This window comes from Dermacentor andersoni, chromosome 5 (assembly GCF_023375885.2).
Source record: "Dermacentor andersoni chromosome 5, qqDerAnde1_hic_scaffold, whole genome shotgun sequence".
Classification (NCBI taxonomy): Eukaryota; Metazoa; Arthropoda; class Arachnida; order Ixodida; family Ixodidae; genus Dermacentor; species Dermacentor andersoni.
This window is the reverse complement of record NC_092818.1, coordinates 133,545,462-133,563,945: the sequence shown is the minus strand read 5'-3', so window position 1 is coordinate 133,563,945 and position 18,484 is coordinate 133,545,462. Positions and strand designations below refer to the sequence as shown.

The window sequence follows — 18,484 nt, the reverse complement described above, 5'->3', positions numbered from 1 at the left end:
TTGCGGTGGTCGATGAAGGAATCGCAAAGGTTGTGCTTGTAGCGTTGCTGTGCATGCAAATTTGAAATTTGTGCTTAGTGGAGCTGGTGAGAGTGCCTCTGATCAGTGATGAGTAAGGTGCCCCTGAACGGAAAGTGGACAGCTTGCAGGAAAGTCCAAGGAAGGAGAGCTGCCGGCCGTAGAATAGCTGAAAGCGCTTACGTTTGGCCCAGTGAATTCCTTAGAGAGAGTTGTCTCGCGGCTGCCGTTGAGCTGGGGAGGAGGCTCACGGACTGAGTAGAGGTTTGATGCTTGGGCTGGCGTGTGCTGACGATAGGTACGGGTGGACTCAGGCGATGTGGGATGGCAAGACGCGGAATAATGCGATGGTTCAGATGGCGAGAACTGTTGTGATGGAGTGCCAGCTGGAGGAGACTGAACACTCGAGGTGACATAGTGAGCAAGGACGGCTGCCCGCAAGTCTTAGTAGAAGTCAGGGCTGAGGGGTGGCAACTGGAGCCTGGGACGTAGCCGGAGCCTGGAACCTTGTTGAGAAGGAAGTGGCTGTCAACTGGATGAACCAGATGTCTGGCATGTCGATGTGAAATTCCAGGGTACCCTACAACCTTGAGACATCTGCTGGACCACGTGAGGCCATGTCACTCGCCTTGGTAGAGTTAATGTGCCGGTGCTGGCATGGCTGGGCTCGGTCGTCTGGGTCAACAATTTGTGGGAGGCGGCGCGAAGAGGTAGCTGCCGTAGCCACGATTTATTTAAGCCGGCCAGCCATGGTGCAGCAAGATCTCGGGAGCAGCTGCAGTAGCTGCTGCTCAGGTCAAGCGCGCTACCATGTTCTATTCTCATGCACGCAAGCAGTCATCTTTGCCGGCTCTGGAGGCGATAGTCGCGCTGCTACACACCCATCAAACCATTATCTTTCTTGGCTCACCCTCGCATGCTTTCACTCCCGCCCAAAACGTCAGTGCACAATAGATCTAATCGCATTTGTCCTTATGTGGAACATGATGCTGCACCACTTCGGTGTGGTTGCTCTTGATCATGCAGCACACGATTTGAGAAGTTCCCGCGCAAGTAGTTGCTTGTAAGTCCTCCGTCAGACAATCTCCGTCAGCTGAAGTTTCCATTCATGTCTCGGTATTCCTCTGCAGTGGCAATGACATTTTGTAATACAGTCTGCTTCCCTTAATTCGACTCCGGTTAATTTGAATTTTCTGTTAATTCGACCCTGACCCTGACATAGAAATACATAGGTGCCATCCCCAGACGCCACCTATGCATTTCTATGGGCCCAAACTTTTGTTATTTCAATCATAAAATTGACTTTGCCGGATAATTCTAACTGGACCAGTCAGCATGCATACGGCTGACCCATATGGGTGACCCCATTAACGGCCCCTTTACTGGCAGCGTCTGTCTCGGCAGAGCTTAGGGGACAGGGAATGGTTTCAACATACGTGAAACCTGCCATCAAAAATGCCTATTTTTCGCCTGCCCTAGGAAGATTTTCAAGAATGGTAGCTCACCATTCCTGATTGTGATATTTACCCAATCATAACGCATGCCTTTTCTTTATTAAAAAAAAAATTTAACCAAAAACCGCGTTCGCGGCATTTGTATGCTTTTCCACATAACCTGTCTATTGCGGCAAAGCTGACTTTAGGAAGCTGGCCGCTATTGTGCAACACTAAACCCTTGCATTTTTTTTTTTTTTTTGCTACATTTCTATTGATAGATTTTGACCTCGTTTAGGAGGTTTAATGCTAGCTCCATGTTAATTTTGTACTCTGAACACATAGCAGGCACGTGTGTCATTTGGGGACGTGTTAAATCAGGCAAATACTGCCAAATTAATCAGCAGTATGTTTTGATGTTTTTTTTTTGCATATTGTTTAGTTCAACCTGTAAAATAATGTGATCAATTTAGTTGGTCCCGTCAAGGTCAAATTAACAGAAGTCGACTGTATTAAAATTGTGTACAAGCACACTTTGTTATGTTGAGGTTCTAAATACATGGTGTTCTATGGACAAGAAGTTATAAAAAGTTGAATACCTTGTTACATTGAGAATTTCGTCGTATTGAAGTTCATTATCCCGAGGTTTAACTGTGGAATGCGCTGTACCAATTCAATCACACACTTTTTCTTTTACTGTCTTCACTCTTCGTGTGAGGTCAGTACATGCATCACATAAGTTCTCTCTGGTTCCAAGGAAAAACAAAAACTGATCCACTTAATTTATATTATCCTGCTAGCGCACAAAAGACATAAGGATAGCACAAAAGATGCAGGCTGTCCTTGTGTCTTTTGTGCACCAGCAGTCTAACGTAGCATACCAACAAGCTGAAACGTACATTTGTTTCAAGTTACCGTCGTTCATTCCATTGGCCCTTGCAGCTCCTGCAGCAGAGAAGGTGGCAACAGCGCAAGCAACCCAGACTTCAGCTCTCTGGCCTTGGCTTGTGCCTCGGAAGCATTCGCCCAAGATGCCCTGGGCTATCTCAGTAGCCTTGGATCAGGAGGGCACCACTCCAACATTAGCAATTCGAGCCAGCATCAGGTGCGTCTTCCAAACTTCAATTTGCAGAAACACTAGAGAGAAAAACAAGATGAGTTTTACTAGTAAATTACCTTTCTTACCGTGCGAAGAGGCTAGGTTATTGATAAAAGATGCAAGAAAGAAAGACAAGCGATGACAGCAGTGATAAGCGAGAGTTCTTGTGCCAGCTCGCCGTGAGGTAATAGACTTTCATAGCATCTGTTCAGGCTTAGGTGATATTTTTTTATTGGTAAAAAAGAGATGGACTGTGTTGTTTTCTAATGAAGCCAAAGACTGAACTTAGCAGGTTCCAAACACTTACTATGCCACAACACCTGAAATATTAAAAAGATAATTATGCTTCTGGAAATATTGATTTAAATGTTATGCTATTCGATATATTCGCTTCAGCTCGAATTTCAGTATTTGAAACAAATGAATATATATTTTTCCGCATGTACCGTATTTACTTGCATAATGATCACACTTTTTTGTCAAAAGAATTGATGCAAATTTAGGGGTGTGATCATTACAGTGGGGAAATTTTCTGCAAAAAGAAAAAAACTTTTTTTTTTCATCCTGCATTTGCTGCGGGATGACAACAGGTCAACAAACAGGTGGCTGCCACTGGAACAGTGCGGGACACCAAAACTAAAATGGCGGCCGAGGGAGCAAGCCAAACGCGCCGAATGCAATTTTTTTTTCTTCTCGTGAGTTCATAACGTGCATTGAAACAGTTTCTTCCGTGTCAGTAATGAATAATATCGGCAAGTTTGCTACAATAACATGGCCACAATAACATAGCTACAATAACATAGAGGGGACAGAAACAGAGATGGGCGCGCTTAGCTGCCAGTGACGTAGAAACACATGGCGGGCATGCTGCGAAAACTGCAGCATTTGTCTTCACTACTATCCTAATACGGCACGTTTTTGCTAAGGGTGGGCGAATATCTTAGCTGTGTTACAAGTGTCGGCGTATGAATAGGGTACACTTCTAACATATCAGTGTAAATGTGGCTACCATTGTTGCTGCTCAAGATTTGTTGCATGCCCACGAGTGCAGGCCAGAGGAATCAAAAGGCGGCTTATTTGTTGTTGTTGTTAACCACAACCATAATAAAATCTACAAATAATAAAGCGAAGGCAAGTTTGGTTGTAGCTTTTCTTTTTTTTTTTTTCATGGAAGTGCGGAAAGTGATGAAAGGAATGAAATGGGGCATCTGCTTAAGAATGTCTGGTGCGTGCAGACCGCTTGGGATGTCTTGAAGAGTCTTGAGCATTCGACAGATGGTAAGCGCGACCATAATTAGCTAGACTTGGCACACGACATATCACTGAGGTAAGTTCGGAGTGTGATCATTACGCAGGAAAGTAAAAAATTCAATTTTGACGACAAAATTCAGGGGTGCGATCATTACGCCAGCGCGATCATTATGCAAGTGAATACGGTAAGCTGCACCCCCAATTACAACACACCGGATAGAAAACCAAAATATCCACGCATATAATCTGCAGGACTAACTGCATGCAATGCTAAAATTTCTGTAAAGAGTTTAATTTTGAGGATGCATCAATTGTCGGCGTCTTATCTTCGGCAAGCAGCTCTCGTTTCTCACCTCTTTGGCGACACTGATGGTGGAGAACTTTGTCCTAAAGGTGGTTTCAAGGCAGTGGGGGTCGCTCCGCCGGAATTCCCATATAACTTATATCCTGATTTTACGGTTGAATAGTTATCATTTTTGGTGCATGCTATATGCACAAAAATAGGGTAAATTTTAAAACATGTATAATCGACATCTTCGGTTTTCGTGAACAGGTTGCATCTCAAAGCCAAGACAAGGCAAAGACGAATTCGTTTACTGTAACCTACTGATTTATGCTTGATTATTCAAACTTATTGTTTGCAGCAACTGTACAGCTGCCTGAGAGCCGTACAGCTGCTGTGAATAGATTTGTGTCAACGCAGCATTAAATCGTAACGATTGGGGCCGACAAATGATAAAACAGTGCTGGTTAGGTCTAACAGCCAAAGCAGGCGCGACAGCGGATGGCAAATCGTCACGGGTAGTTGGCCATGCATCAGGGATAGGGCCCCAGATGAGGCTTGCTGGCTAGATTGAGGACTGCAAAAGCAGCAGGCGTACCTACCAAGTTCGCCTGTGTGTTTACGGAACAGAAAGGGTTAAGCTTGCGTGTAGACTGAAAGCGTCTAGCTGAACTAGTGCAACGCAACGTAAACTGCTGACGTAGTGCAGTCAAGATAACACTTCACAGCATCGCGACAATACCTGACGAGCGAACACAAAGTGCTCTCACGGCCTGAACCACCACAAAATTTTAAAGCAGACTGAAGCACAACAGTGAGCAAGAGTCTGTAAAGAAATTTTGTGTGCTGCTGGAGTTGTGAGAAATGTTGAACTAGCATTTTTGCATGCAACTATTTGAGTAAGGGCACTTCAAAAATAAATTGACTCCAGAGATGAATCTGTTTCCCTTTTTGCAAGTAAAGAATTAACTTTTTTTAGATTTGTCAGCATCTAGCTCTTGCATCAAGGTACTATGCGAATCCCACAACCATTCCAACTACATGTATTTGCTGCAATATTATTCAGCACTAATTACTATTCTCTTCAACTTCACTTCGAACAAAAATTTATATTCACACAAGACTAAAAGAAATATACGTTGAAATCTGTGATGTTGTACTGACGTACCGAAGCTCAATTTCCACTGCAAAATCTAAATAGTGAAAATTGTGCTATCATTTCCTGTTTGAGTAATGAACCTCTTGCCATGAAGTTTATGAAAATAAACATTCAGTTGAATACTTAATCAGTGTAGAACTGATTTAGTGCTCTTCATTAGCACACCTTGGATGATCATGTCATGATGCGCGTGCAGCAGGCTTCCCTACTGAACACCGAGGAGTGCCAACCTCTGCAAAGCAGCGATTCTCTGGGGCCTGCTTGGGCAACAGCCACGCCTGGTGTGAAGTTGCCACTGCCTCCACTCAACCACCAAGGCATGCACAGCTCAGACCTCGAGCCACCTTGTGGAAGCTATAGCCACGCGCAGTCATTGCAGCAGGTGAGGTGGAATTTCATTAGCAATGCTTTTTGGAATGGAAACTGGTGTGTAAAAAAAGTGTTATGGTAATTTATTTGGGACACTGCGATGACTTTCAGTATTCTTTTCTGGGGATTTATATTGTTTGGACCTTCATGCAGAAAAGAAAGACAAGTTAGAAATATCATGTAAGTGCTTTGTTAAAATGTGTCTTCCCCAATAGCATCATGCATGAGGCCCTTGTATTGAGGTAAAAAATGAAAAAAAAACCAGTCAAAAAACACAAAGGACAAGAGGAGAGGTTCACACCACAACGACTGTCGTTGTGGCAAGTCGTGGTGTGGACCTCTCCTCTTGTCCTTTGTGTTTTTTTACTGGTTTTTTTCTTTCAGCTATGTACCAACTGGCCCGGATTTCAACCCTTCTGTAAAAAATGAACTGCAGCGCTTGCTATTTCCCTTCACCATGCTGATTCATGATGTACAGCAACTAGGACAAAAAGAAGTTAAATGATACTGGCAACTGTTTACTTTCGATGATGTCTCACTACTTAGAGTTACAAAGATCTCAAAAATTGTTTATACTGTAGACTTTCGTTAATTTGACTCTGGTTAATTTGATTTATTGGTTCATTCAGTCGCAACCAGAGATTCTGGCTTGAATCCGTGCATTTCTATGGGCCTGAACTCCTTATTCATTCCGATCTTAAAATTGGCTTTCGCCGAATAATTCAATTTTGGCCAGTCAGCATGCACGTGCCTAACCCTAATGGTGACCTCAATATCAACCCCTTTACAGGTAGCATGTGTCTCAGTGGAGCTTTGGGGATAGTGAATGCAATTAACATACGTCATCTCCTGTTGAAAATGTTTATTTTTGGCCTGACCTAGGAAGGTTTGCGAGCTATAACAGTAGCTCACTATGTTTCCATATGGTATTCACCCAATTATAAATTGCGCCCTTCTTTTTTATCAAGAAAATGAGGCTAAAAACCGTGTTCACAGTGTTTGTATGCTTTGCTGTATAACACGGCCACCTTGTGATGAACCTGATTTTTGAAAACCGTTTGACACTGTACAACACATATTAGACCCTTGCCCATCTTTATTACTGAAAAATTGGGTGCGTGTTACATCTATACATTGTCTAGGGGATTTAATGTTATCTTTACATTAGTTTTCTGACTTGGACACAAATAAAGCAGGCATGCATTTGATTCAGGGGTGTGTTAGAATCTGGCAAATACTGTCAAAGGAATCGGCGGTGTGTTTTGATGGTTTTTCTGCATCTTGTTTAATTTGACCTTCCGGATAAATAGATTGATGAATCAGTGCAAGTTGACTCCATAAGGCCGTTCTTGCTGTGATGGCTATGCCAGGCTCTCAAAGAACTCTTGAACCACTTCTTATTGAAGTCGAAAATGCATTTGAAGTTAAAATAGACTATTTCAGAAATACTTTCCCATAAAAAGTACTTTAATGCTTTCAGCAGGAGTGGACTTATTGGCGATCAAATAGCCTTTACACAGTGCTTCCGTGCCTTCTGCATTGATTTGCACTGTGAAAACAATGACGGAGGGGAGCTTGCCCACAACGCTATGCCTACTGAACGTCACCGTGGCACGCAGTTCAAGTTTGATTTTGGATCTCCATGTAGATGCCACTACTTCCGATTTTGATGCTTACCACACGCCAAACGCAGTTGTCCTCATTGAGACACAGTGTGCTCAGCCAGCAAACTCATCGCGGCAACCACAGTATCTACGTTGTCTAGCATACTGCAGCTACATGCAACTGTAGTGAAGTTGAAGTTTATTCAAAATAGGAAAAGTACACAGGAAATGTTGTACAGGACATCTGAATCCCTAGCTCAACGCTAGTTGGAATCCATGCTTGTTATAATTCACAATCTTAACGGCAATGCGACAAAGTATAGATAAATCATATATACATACATGCACCAGTGCAGTGCAGCATTTGCTGTGTGCATGACGGGGCTTGTGTGCACTCTTGTACTCATATGCTCCAGTCTAGCATTGCTATGTGGTGCGTACTGGCTTTGTTCTGCACCAGTGTGACTGACGAATAGCAGCCGCATCCAACTTGCGCATTTTGAAGCACTATCAATAGATCAATATGAAGTGAAGTCTACCAAGGCATCTAGCCAGGAGCAGCCAGGAGTGAGCGTGCACTGGCAAGCATGCGTGTGGTCTGACCTTAAGTTTCGCGTGGTTCGAGGCTAGTTGAGTGTTCAAAACTAGTCAAAATTAGCTAGACCTGACGGCTACGACATCTATAAGCACGGTGGCCAAAGTGTTATTCCTACACGGGCAGCTATGACTGATCGTGAACAGGCAATAGTTGGCTTCTTTCGGAATGTGTAATCATTACCGAAATTTGAAAACAGTTTTTTCACTTACTTTAGCCTGTGTCAATAAATATACAGAGTAACAGTAGCAAGAAGCATACTGATCCAAACACCTTTCTTGAATGATGTCAGCTATTGGACAATAGCAGCCGCGTATTGCAATCTGCTACATTTCAAAACATTATTATTCAACAGCATACTGGAGCGCAGTTCTTTAAGCTCTTCACAATAGATTGTACTGAATTAAGTAGGTCTTGCAGGTGATTGCACAAGATGTAGGCAGCTTTGCATTGTGCGCAACTCTGGAAATGCTACAGCACCTGCAAAAGTTGTTCTTTTCATTTTCCCTTCCTCTTACTGCTGCCTGCTGTTGCTGGACGTGCAGCACAATGTGCCACTCGACCTGAGCCCACGGGGAATTGGGGGTGGCCCTGCAAGCTGCGGCGGCCTGACAACAGCCACGGTCCATGAGTTGCGGCAACGGCAGCAGCTTCTGCAACACCTGCTAGCCACGGGAGGCTACCCCACCCTGCAGCAGCACATGGCTGCCATGGCAGCTGCAGCCAGGGAGCAGCAGTTTGGCTACTCACCGCCGGCTACGACTGACTCTCGGTAAGGCGCATCCAGAGCTGTCAACCCTTAAAACTTACAATATACTACACTCGAAGGCAAAAGAATATTAAATTTTGATAAAGTATACTCAAAATGTTGACTGTAGTGTTTATTTTAAAAAATGTGGATTCCCAGCCCTGTGGAAATCGATATTAGCAAAATCGGTTATGCTGTAAACTGGATGCAAATAAAACATAGTAAAATTGTGGGTGTGTATATGACAATCTCTAACAAGCCTTCTAAGTGTGTTTGTGCACGATTTCAGTATAACGAAATTTCACTGTCACTGCGAAGGAATACCGAGGCAATATATGGAAACTGAAACTGCCGCAGACACAGATGGTCAAATTACGAGTGGCTGCTTGCGAATGCATCTCTCAAAGGGTGCGTTAAAGGGTGAGCTAAGGATGGTGGTTCAATTTGCACCATGATCCCACGCGAGCGAATAGAAAGGGGATGGGGGGGTGGAGCGAGCTCGCAGTAATGCATTTGAGCGAGGGGGAGGGCCGACACGGGCGGCAGGCTGGCATGCATCTCCTTTTCTAGCGTCGCCGTAGCATCTCATGGCACTCAGTGCAGCTGAGGGCATACAGAGCAAGCGCGCCCTGTTTTAGAATGAAGCTGCCATGTGTGCAAAGAGTGAGTACCCCAAGATGGTGCAGCATCATGTGCGCTGTCTTCCCATGCTTTTAGTACCGGGGATTGCGCAATGTCGAGTTTTAGGACACGTTGAAGCAAGAGGCAAACGAAGCATTCGCTCCTCGTTGCTGGCGCTTTTTACGATACCGTCTTGATTCCTCCCACTGCGAGGGATAGTATCAGCCACGTGACCAGAGTGGATGTGAAAGCATGGCTGGTCCCACTTCATATTGCCAATGGGCAGATAACATGAAACAGTATGTTTTGTTGCCGATTCTCAAATTCAACGAAATTACTTTTATTTTTCATTCCCATTTGCTTTTCCTGATTCCCCAATTATTCAGGAAATTTTGTGGCCCTTTCACGTAACAAAAATCCATTGCCGACTATACTTATTTTCATTAAAGGTCAAATTGCAATATAAAAAGATTTCGGTATAATGAAGCAAATTGCTAAGTTTACTGACTTCATTGTATCAGGTTTAACTGTGCTTGTTTCGTGCTGATATTGGGGATAAATATTTCACATTTACTGTGCTATAGCCGGTGATTTGTTACGTCTATGTTCGTTCAGCTGCAGTTTTGAAAAAGTGCTCTGCCAGCCTATGCTAACTGATGTCCCATCAAAGCGAATTGTTTGGTGTGTGCAGCGTGGCACCTGGCTGCGGGGCTCGCCCCACACCAGGACTACTCCGGCCAAACGGCAGTGGTGGCAGTGGCTTGTGGAACGGCTACAGCTGCAGTGGCAGCAATGGCCCGTATGAGCCAGCAGGCCTCACCAATGGCCTAGGCGTTGGAGGGACTGGCTGGTCGGTGCCACCAAGTGCCGAGCGGCCCACCGATGTGCCAGCTAGCTATCACAACTTTCCACGCAACCTAAGCAGCACGAGTGGAGCGGCTCGACACCACTCGCGCCACCCACCGCCACCGTGCTGGCCTCCCGCCGAGCATCCCTCCTCGTTGGGATGGCCTTGTGGAAACAACAACATGGCTGCCTGGGAACAACTGACTGCCTCTAGGGGGCGCCTGCTGACGACCCTGCCTGCCGCGGCAGCCGTCGCTGCTGCACAGCAGGCCGGCTGCTTCGGACCCAGGCTACTACGGTGAGGACTTCCATCTGGAGTTTATAAACTTCACATACCACCAGATTGTGCCCGTAGAGCTTCAAACAAATGTTACCAACTGGAGGGAAATCGCACAGCAGTGGTTCACTTACCATGGGAATGATATTGGGTGTGATTGTGGCTTCATGCATTCTCGTGACTTTACTTATTTGCGCTTTATTTCTCAAATTTTCCACAGAGTCAAATTTTTTTAATGCACCAAGGCCCGAAGTCTCTGCACACATGGATAGTCATAGTGAATTATTGCATTTATAATGCAGTATTTCTTTGAAAGCAATCAACCTCTAATGTCACAGAGCCATTTAGAGCCAGAAGGATGAAGTTTAGGTAAATTCATGTAGTACTAACCATCATTCCCATGCATGCTGAATTATCATACTTGCAGCTCCCATAGACATGTTCTAGCACCAGAGTTCCCTCTAGGAATTCTTTTAGGGAACTCTATGGTTGTATCTACCACGTTGTCAGTGTTAGTAACCTTTTTGGAGAATTTTTCCTGGTCATGGCCCAAAACTCTCCATTTTTAGCAAAAACGGATGATGATTATGATGATTATGACCTGCTCAGAATTTTTCTCTCTTGTCTACAGTCGGAATGTGAAAAGGGAAGCAAAATATTTTTTAATAGGATCATCTGTCATGCCGTTAACCTGAAAGAACAGCTTTGATGCACCCAGATGGATCATTAATAGACTCTTTGGTGTATCTTCAGAAGTAGCAACAAATGATGGTACATACATTTCCCTCAGAGTAGAATGGGAGTGAGGCATAGAACTTGGCTATAATCTCTTGTGGAATATTACCTCACTATTTACGCCACCTAGAAAGTCACCAAATGACTCGACAAAGATGATTAAAAACTCGCTAAATTTAGCAACTTTCTCGCTAGGTTGCCAACACTGCAAATTGTACAGTACACTGACAAATGAAACACCGATAGTATGAAGTAGAACATATCTTACAAGCGATGATTCGAGAGTGCAAATTTGCACTGTTGGATATTTGATCGCCAAGGATTTAGGTCCTAATCTAAGGGCGTAAGCTAGGGGTGTGTGAATATCGAATATCCACTATTCGATTTTCCGAATATTCAATGTATTCGGTGTAGAGGTCTGTGCAGTATACCACACGTCACGTGTGGCTCTGGGCCCCTTATACTCGATGCCTCCCAAGCAAGCGTTTCACTTCGTTGTTGACACAAAAGGAGCATTGGAGGGCACCGTGGACAGGCTGCCCCGGCTCACATGGTAGCAGCCTTAGTCACCGTGGCCGCTCCCCAATGTCGACCCGATGCAGGGATCGCACACGCAGTGCCTTAAGAGGAAGCTTTAGCTCGAACTCAACTCCGATGCGGCCTATTAAAATACATATAAAATGCAGAAACGCTTTTCTGAGATAGCCACTGAGGCGATTTTAATGAAATTTGTTGTATTTCAGTGAGAAAGTTAAATTCTGGTGACTGTTAATAGCTGAATTTCGATTTAGGACTGCAATTTTGTTGCACAAATTTTCAAAAATACGAAATAAAAGAATGTAGAAGCACCAAGCTTGCAAAGAAATAACTCGGTATCAAGAGAACATATCGCAGTCCTGTAAACAGCATCAATTAGGTCAAAGTGGGCGAATTCGATATGCCAATTTATATCTTACGTGAATTCATTACATTGTGTACAAGGGTATTGCAAAAGCTGTATTTCCATATTACAAAATTTTTTGAGATTCATGTGTGACATATCAATTTGTCCGTTTTAGATGTACTATTAGATGAAATTCACAGCATTTTCTTATTTTTCATTGCTGAGTTGCAGAGTTGTAAACTTGATAGTTTCATTTTCTGAAAATTTTCGATTTTTGCCCTTTTTTATAATATAGTTGACAACTTAAATAAAAATTTCGAAACCAACATTCACTAGATTTTAAGCTTTTCTTTTAAATGCGACAAACCTTGTCAAATTAGGTGCAGTTGTTGCTGAGAAAAACGAATTCTCCTTTTACATCTATTTAGATAGGAGCACACGAGCTAAAGCCTCCTCTTAATGCCGCAACTCGCAGAACGGCGCCGTGCCGTCCTCTAGTGGTACAAAGTTCATCCGGGTTGACAGGACCGATCAAAATGATAACGGGACATGGAAAAAGGGAACAGCAAGAAAAGCAGCGCATGTTTTGTAAAGTGCAAAGACTAGTAGATCAAGTTGGACACACGGCGATGAATTTGATGCCATTTGAACAGCTGTCCATCTAACCCGCACGTGCGACCTTGGGGCCGATCACATGATGAGCCACCTCTATAAACATGCTAGCGGCAAGCATTCTGTGATAGCTTGCGGACTGTTACCACATCGATCAGCGGCAAATTTTCGTCACGACCTTGACCATGAGGCCTAATCGGCACTTCTGCATCAAGTGTCGTCAACTAAAGTTACAGTTTAGTACCGAATCGATGCAGATATATTCGAAGCAGCTGCGCGACACTTGGAAAGCTGACAAACCGCCTCGCAAACGAAAGTGAGTGCACGGAATGGCAACAGTTTTTCACGGCCACCATCTTTGCAGCACGCGGAACGGCGGTCTTGTTACTGATACCATTCGCATACACACATCGATATTTCTCTCTCTCTCTCTCTCTTTTTTTTTCTTTTTTGTATGTGTGTGTGTGTGTGTGCCTTCGAGCAACTTGATCGTCACAAGACCAGCTTTGGATTTACAGGGCAGGCGCAAACGTGTCATGACCCGGTTACATGCGTTGACGGGGACAGAGAATAAACGAGTGCGGGAGAGAGGAGAGGGGGGCTTGTAAGCAAAGCGCAAACTTGCCGTGACCTTTCAGATTTTTGAATCTTTGACCGGTGGCAAATCACGCCGAACTTTACAATGAAACGGCGTGTGTGCAGTGCCTGCTCTTTACTGTCGGCACCGACTACAAGAGTCACGTGATGCGCGGTCCTTTCGTCGTCTCTCGAACAGATTGGCCGAACCCAGCTGCTGTAAAGTTGGAATAGCCATTCTGCATTTTGGAGAAAAACTGGAAAGCAAAACTTGCTATGCAATAAATAAAAGATTGCTGCAGAACACAGGTCTACTATTAGATTGAGAACCTCATTAGTATTCTGTACAACAGAATGGCACTAATTTGTTAGTTTCATAAGAAACTATGCATTTGATATTATTCAGCAGAAATTGTATAGATAAAAAAATACTTTACAGACCTTCATATACTATAACTGAGCTGTAATTAGTGCTGGCATACTAATTCGGTTTTCCCTTTAGTAAAAGTAGACCATAATGCATATACAGTCTACACTCATTACAATGGACTCGTGTACAACAACTTTAAGATAAATTGGACCATATTTCCGCCTTAGTTTGTTCTACTTGTTTTAATAATGCAGCGAAGTTTGCTTTTAATGGACCGCGCTGCAACAGACTATCGGCTACAGCGGACGAAATTAGCAGTAATTTTTTTTTCAAAATTGGGCATGTGAAACATACTTTTGCTGTGTCGACACGGGCTGCCAACTGACTTGCAAGAGTCAGCCGACGATCGCGGCCCAATATTGAGCGCACTATGGAGGAAGGCAGGGCGGAAATGTGCCGTCTGAGGACCGTTTCTGTCCTGACTCAAGCAGCTGCTGCTTATAGCGTGGCCGCCGTATCTTGAAAGCGATCTGCGATGTAGGCAAAGTGTTTGCCCACACGGGCACCGTATCGTGACAGTGATCTGCGATGTGTACAAAGTGCGTCTGGTGCCGGTAGCTTCATATGCGCTGTGCTTTCGACGTTCAGCTTGCGTTTAAGCGAGAAACAGCACAAAGGTCAATTCGCTCCCTGCTGCTGCCATGCTTATCTTGCTTAATTTGCTGTCGCGATCGATGCTTCGCCTTTTGGGCGAAACTGCGACTTTTTTGTTTGTTTTTTACTTCAGACGTTTGTCACTCACTCTTTGCAATAAACTTGTTAGACATCGTGACAAAAGTATCAGAAGTGAGGTGTTTCAGAAATTACAGACTTCGGTTAAAACGGACGTTTTTTATCAGATTATCAGGATCTGTTGTCACGAGAGTTGACTGTATCTATTTCGGCGTGTTGCTGATAACTTGCTGCATTCTTGCTGTGCAATGCTTGGAGACTCCCGAGCATGTGCAGCACCATATTTTCTTGCCCAAAATGAGTAAGCATTAAATTTTTGTGAAAAATTTTAGGAAAAATTCGATTCTATATTCACTTGTTTTTTTTTTTTCTTGATTCAATTTGATATTCTATTAGAAATGTAATATTCGGGATTCGCACACCCCTAGTGTAAACCAAAGTCTTACCAATTTTGCCTAAAGCGAGGAAAAGTGACATGAAGGAAGGAAGAGGAAAGGGATGGGGAAGGACAAGGAGGTTAGCCATTGTAAATACCAGCTGGCTATCCTTGCTGGGGAAAGGGTTCCAGGGAATGAAAGGTAATGCGAGATTAAAAAACGAGAGATATAGAAAGATGTGCACACAAACTCTATCCAATGTGCTACAACTATTTGAGTCTGTCACACAGTCCGCATGTCCTTGAGTTGTGGAGCAATGCATTTAAAGACTTCTGTGTTAAACACAATCAACACGAATGTCCAAAGATTCTGTCCTCTGTCAAGGTGCAGTTGACACTTCTTTTCTAGTTACACTGTAATGAGGGCAGTCACAGGGTAGATGCCTGATAGTTCGCTCTTATCCCCGCATTCAGAAATGCATCTTAAGTTCAAGCCCACGCTTGACTTGATCTCAGTGACGCCTGGCGTGAACGTGCCTAAGACGCTAATTGCATTTACTTTGGCGCGTTGATGACAGGCGTCATTTAAACCAAGTCAAGCATGAGCTTCAAGTTAAGATGCATATCTAAATACGGGGGTTAGCCACAGTTGTCACAAGCAGGACTGTCAGCCATTCCATTACAAAATGAATAGGCATTCTTCAATGCTATGCCGAGCTACAAGCGGCACAGAAGTGTTTCGTCATTTTCTTGTGTTCCTGGGGGAAGATGGAGTTGAATGTTTGGAATCAAGCTGCTAACACGCAGGTTCGTAAATTTGTTTGAGCTCCACTGTGCCAGTGTAGGCTAACGGGTGAGCAAGCAAAGCCTTGTGGCTGTATCTGCTCTCGACAGTAGTACAGTCAACGGCCATTACAACGGATCTGCATGCAACATACTTTCGGAAATAACAGACTACTCTTCTCACTTTGTTTGGTCTGCCCATATTATCAATGCATCCGATTCCACTTTTAGAGGATCCAGCTATAATGAACCTTTGGCTACGACAGACAGATATTTGGGCAAATTTTGTCTGCGTGGTGTGAATACAATGCACTTTGCTGCAGTGACACGTGTGTGTGTGGCAATGCACTGCACGCAACTAGTGCACGGGTTGCACTGGTGCCAGTGCACTGCACACAACTATTTCCGGCCGCTTGCAGAGTTTGCAGAAATACGCTTTTTCTTAAGGAACAAATGCACTAGATTTAAGTTGGTTTACACGACCGGCCACTGTTTTGTGTTAAGGACAAACTGTAGCTGTCGTTTGTGGCATCAGTGGCGGCGGTGCGCTTGGGCCAGGCAGTCGGCACTGTAGCGCTGGCTGGTCGACTCTACCCACCTTTGTGCCTACCATTATTCTTGCTGTTTTGTAAACTTATATGTGCTCTAGTATGGAAAGACTGCCATTTGTCAGCAACCAGCATCCGGAAAACGGCGGAGAGGAAGATGCTGGGCCGTGTGGTTGTACGATTATCGCGTAATGTTATTTATTTTAATTTTGATCTTATCTCTTTTGCGTTTGCCTTCAGGTTAGACTGTGGCATATCTGAAGTTTCACCATTTCACAACATATCCCGACCCTAATTTTGGATAGAATGGACTTAGGATTTACCAGACCTTTTTCGCTGCATTATTATGGATTATTATTATTATTAGGATTTACCAGACCTTTTTTGCTGGGTATTATTATGGATTATTGCAGGCATCCGACATAACAAGCGTCAGATGCCTGCAACTAGCTGTTAATTAGGTTCATCATGAAATGGTGACTAAAGACGCTAGAGAGCTGCATTAGGGTCCCATCATAGAAGATTGACTATAACTGTGATTATTCCTAAACAATGAACTCCAAAACAGCACTGATGGTGGCAAGTTCTGCAGCCATTGACGATGTCAGATGAAATCTCTTGAATTGGATGATGTTGATGATAATGATGACTGTATGCAATGAAGTTTATTTATTACTAATACTGCGTGAAATTTTAGATCCTGTTGCTTTGCTGTTTCTATAGATTAAAAATGGCGAGAACTTACAACTTAAAGAAGCACTTTTCAAGATTTTTAAAAATTTACTGCATGCTCTCGCATGTAGAAATGATTACATTTAGCAAATGAAAGTTGGGGAATGCTTATAACGTGTTTTGATTTTATACTAAAGTTGATTTAGAAACGTCATTCCTGGTGTCATTGACATTACCAAGATGTCATGACACAGAGCAATATTTGCTGATACTATCAAGGAGCATTAAGGCTAGGTATGAAGACATTGCTCACAAAATAATGTAAGCAAGAATGCTGCAAGCATTCCGAGGGATGGAGCCAGTCAGCGTATCTTGAAACCACGACACATTCACCTTCTGTATACCGAAACTGAAACTGGTTTCTGGAAAAAAATATTATGCCAAATTATTCAGGACGCTCTGACGGTTTCCAGCATCTCTTTTCTGGGGTTTAGAAGGCTTGGCCCTTTGTTTAAGGTGAAGAACTGACAAGCTGAAAATGTCATTTCAATACTTCTTCCGCATTTTGTTGCGCATAGTTTTTTAATGACTGCAAGAAAAAACCGGCCCTCCCGGTTGGAATCTCAAGGGGATATACTACTCAGCATTGATAGAAAAGTGTCATCTTGAAGTAGCACAATCTGGAACTGCTTCGACTGGGACTGGTCATGTGACTGGGACTGAAAAGCCATTGTTTGCTGCTGGTGCAGGCGCAGCGGCCCTTCCAACGAGCTACACCTGCATCTGGAGATGTGCTATGACCAGTTTCACAGCCTCGAGAAGGAGCGCAAGAAAGTGAGCAGTGAAATTGCTGTACATGGGGCTGCAGGGTTTCTCAATCTATTAAGATGGCTGGGGCTGAAGTAAGAGGCAGCCAAACCTAGGCACCACAGTTTCTATATTGCCTTATCCTATGCTTGAGTAATATGTTGTGTCTCAATGATGCCTTCAATTAGAAGTGAACCCGCTTAGGTAGCCTAGTGGCTATGGTATTGAGCTACTAAGCTCAAGGTCGCTGGTTCAATCCCGACTGTGGCGGCCACATTTCGACGGAAGCGAAATGCAAAAAACAGTCGTGTACTTAGATTTAGGTGCATGTGAAAGAACCCCAGGTGGTCACAATTAATCTGGAGTTCCCCACTATGGAGTGTCTCATAATCAGACTGTGGTTATGGCACGTAAAACACCAAAACTTCATTTTTTTAATTAGAAGCAATCATCATTAATGGTTGAGCAGAGGATATTTGGACCTGTTTCGAAAAGGGGACAATTGTCTTCATCAGGGCAACAACTGAAGAGGACAAAAACCCTGCAAAACCTAATTCCCTTATTGAAATGCTGCCTCCAGAGACATGTATTATTCAACTACTATCAATCACTTCTAATTAAAGACATATATAAAGTCATGAAGATGCAGCCGCCCATACACAAATAATGCCTTTCTTTTTTTTTTTTAATCCTATATCTGCAATCACTGCCCTGCAACTTTGTCAGAGAGTGTTACAGGGCACCTTCTGGGACACCTAACAAAGGTCATATGTCATGCAACTTCATAGTTTGCTTTTTTGGCACCTGACTTTGTTATCCAGACGGAAGCGGAGCTGGCCCGGCAAAATCCTGGAAAGCGTGTGTCTAGTGCCAACAACATCCCCGTACCGAGGCTTCCCCCGAATCCATCTCGTGTGGATCGCCTTATTGTCGACCAGCTTCGAGAACATGCTAAGGTAAGCCCAACTTTGCCATCCACTTCTTGCAACAGCCTTTTTTAACTTAGAGGTGCCCTGAATGACATTTTTGAAAAGTGGAGAAATGCATTTGAAATTAAAATAGACTATTTCAGAAATACTTTGCTGCT

General features: G+C 43.7%; 1 protein-coding gene across 3 annotated transcripts in view; it reads left to right on the top strand.

Annotated features, from left to right (window-relative positions):
- The window catches only part of LOC126531201 (uncharacterized), a 46,920-nt gene that overhangs the window by 11,297 nt on the left and 17,139 nt on the right, over window positions 1-18,484 (top strand). For 2 of the 3 annotated variants that reach the window (XM_055071022.1, XM_055071023.2), the window contains exons 5-10: window positions 2,394-2,556; window positions 5,440-5,625; window positions 8,357-8,583; window positions 9,872-10,324; window positions 17,340-17,424; window positions 18,219-18,353. In XM_055071022.1, coding sequence (XP_054926997.1) covers window positions 2,394-2,556; window positions 5,440-5,625; window positions 8,357-8,583; window positions 9,872-10,324; window positions 17,340-17,424; window positions 18,219-18,353 — 1,249 coding nt within the window. The remainder of the gene's footprint in view (window positions 1-2,393; window positions 2,557-5,439; window positions 5,626-8,356; window positions 8,584-9,871; window positions 10,325-17,339; window positions 17,425-18,218; window positions 18,354-18,484) is intronic. The other variant, XM_050178629.2, reaches the window with a different exon arrangement.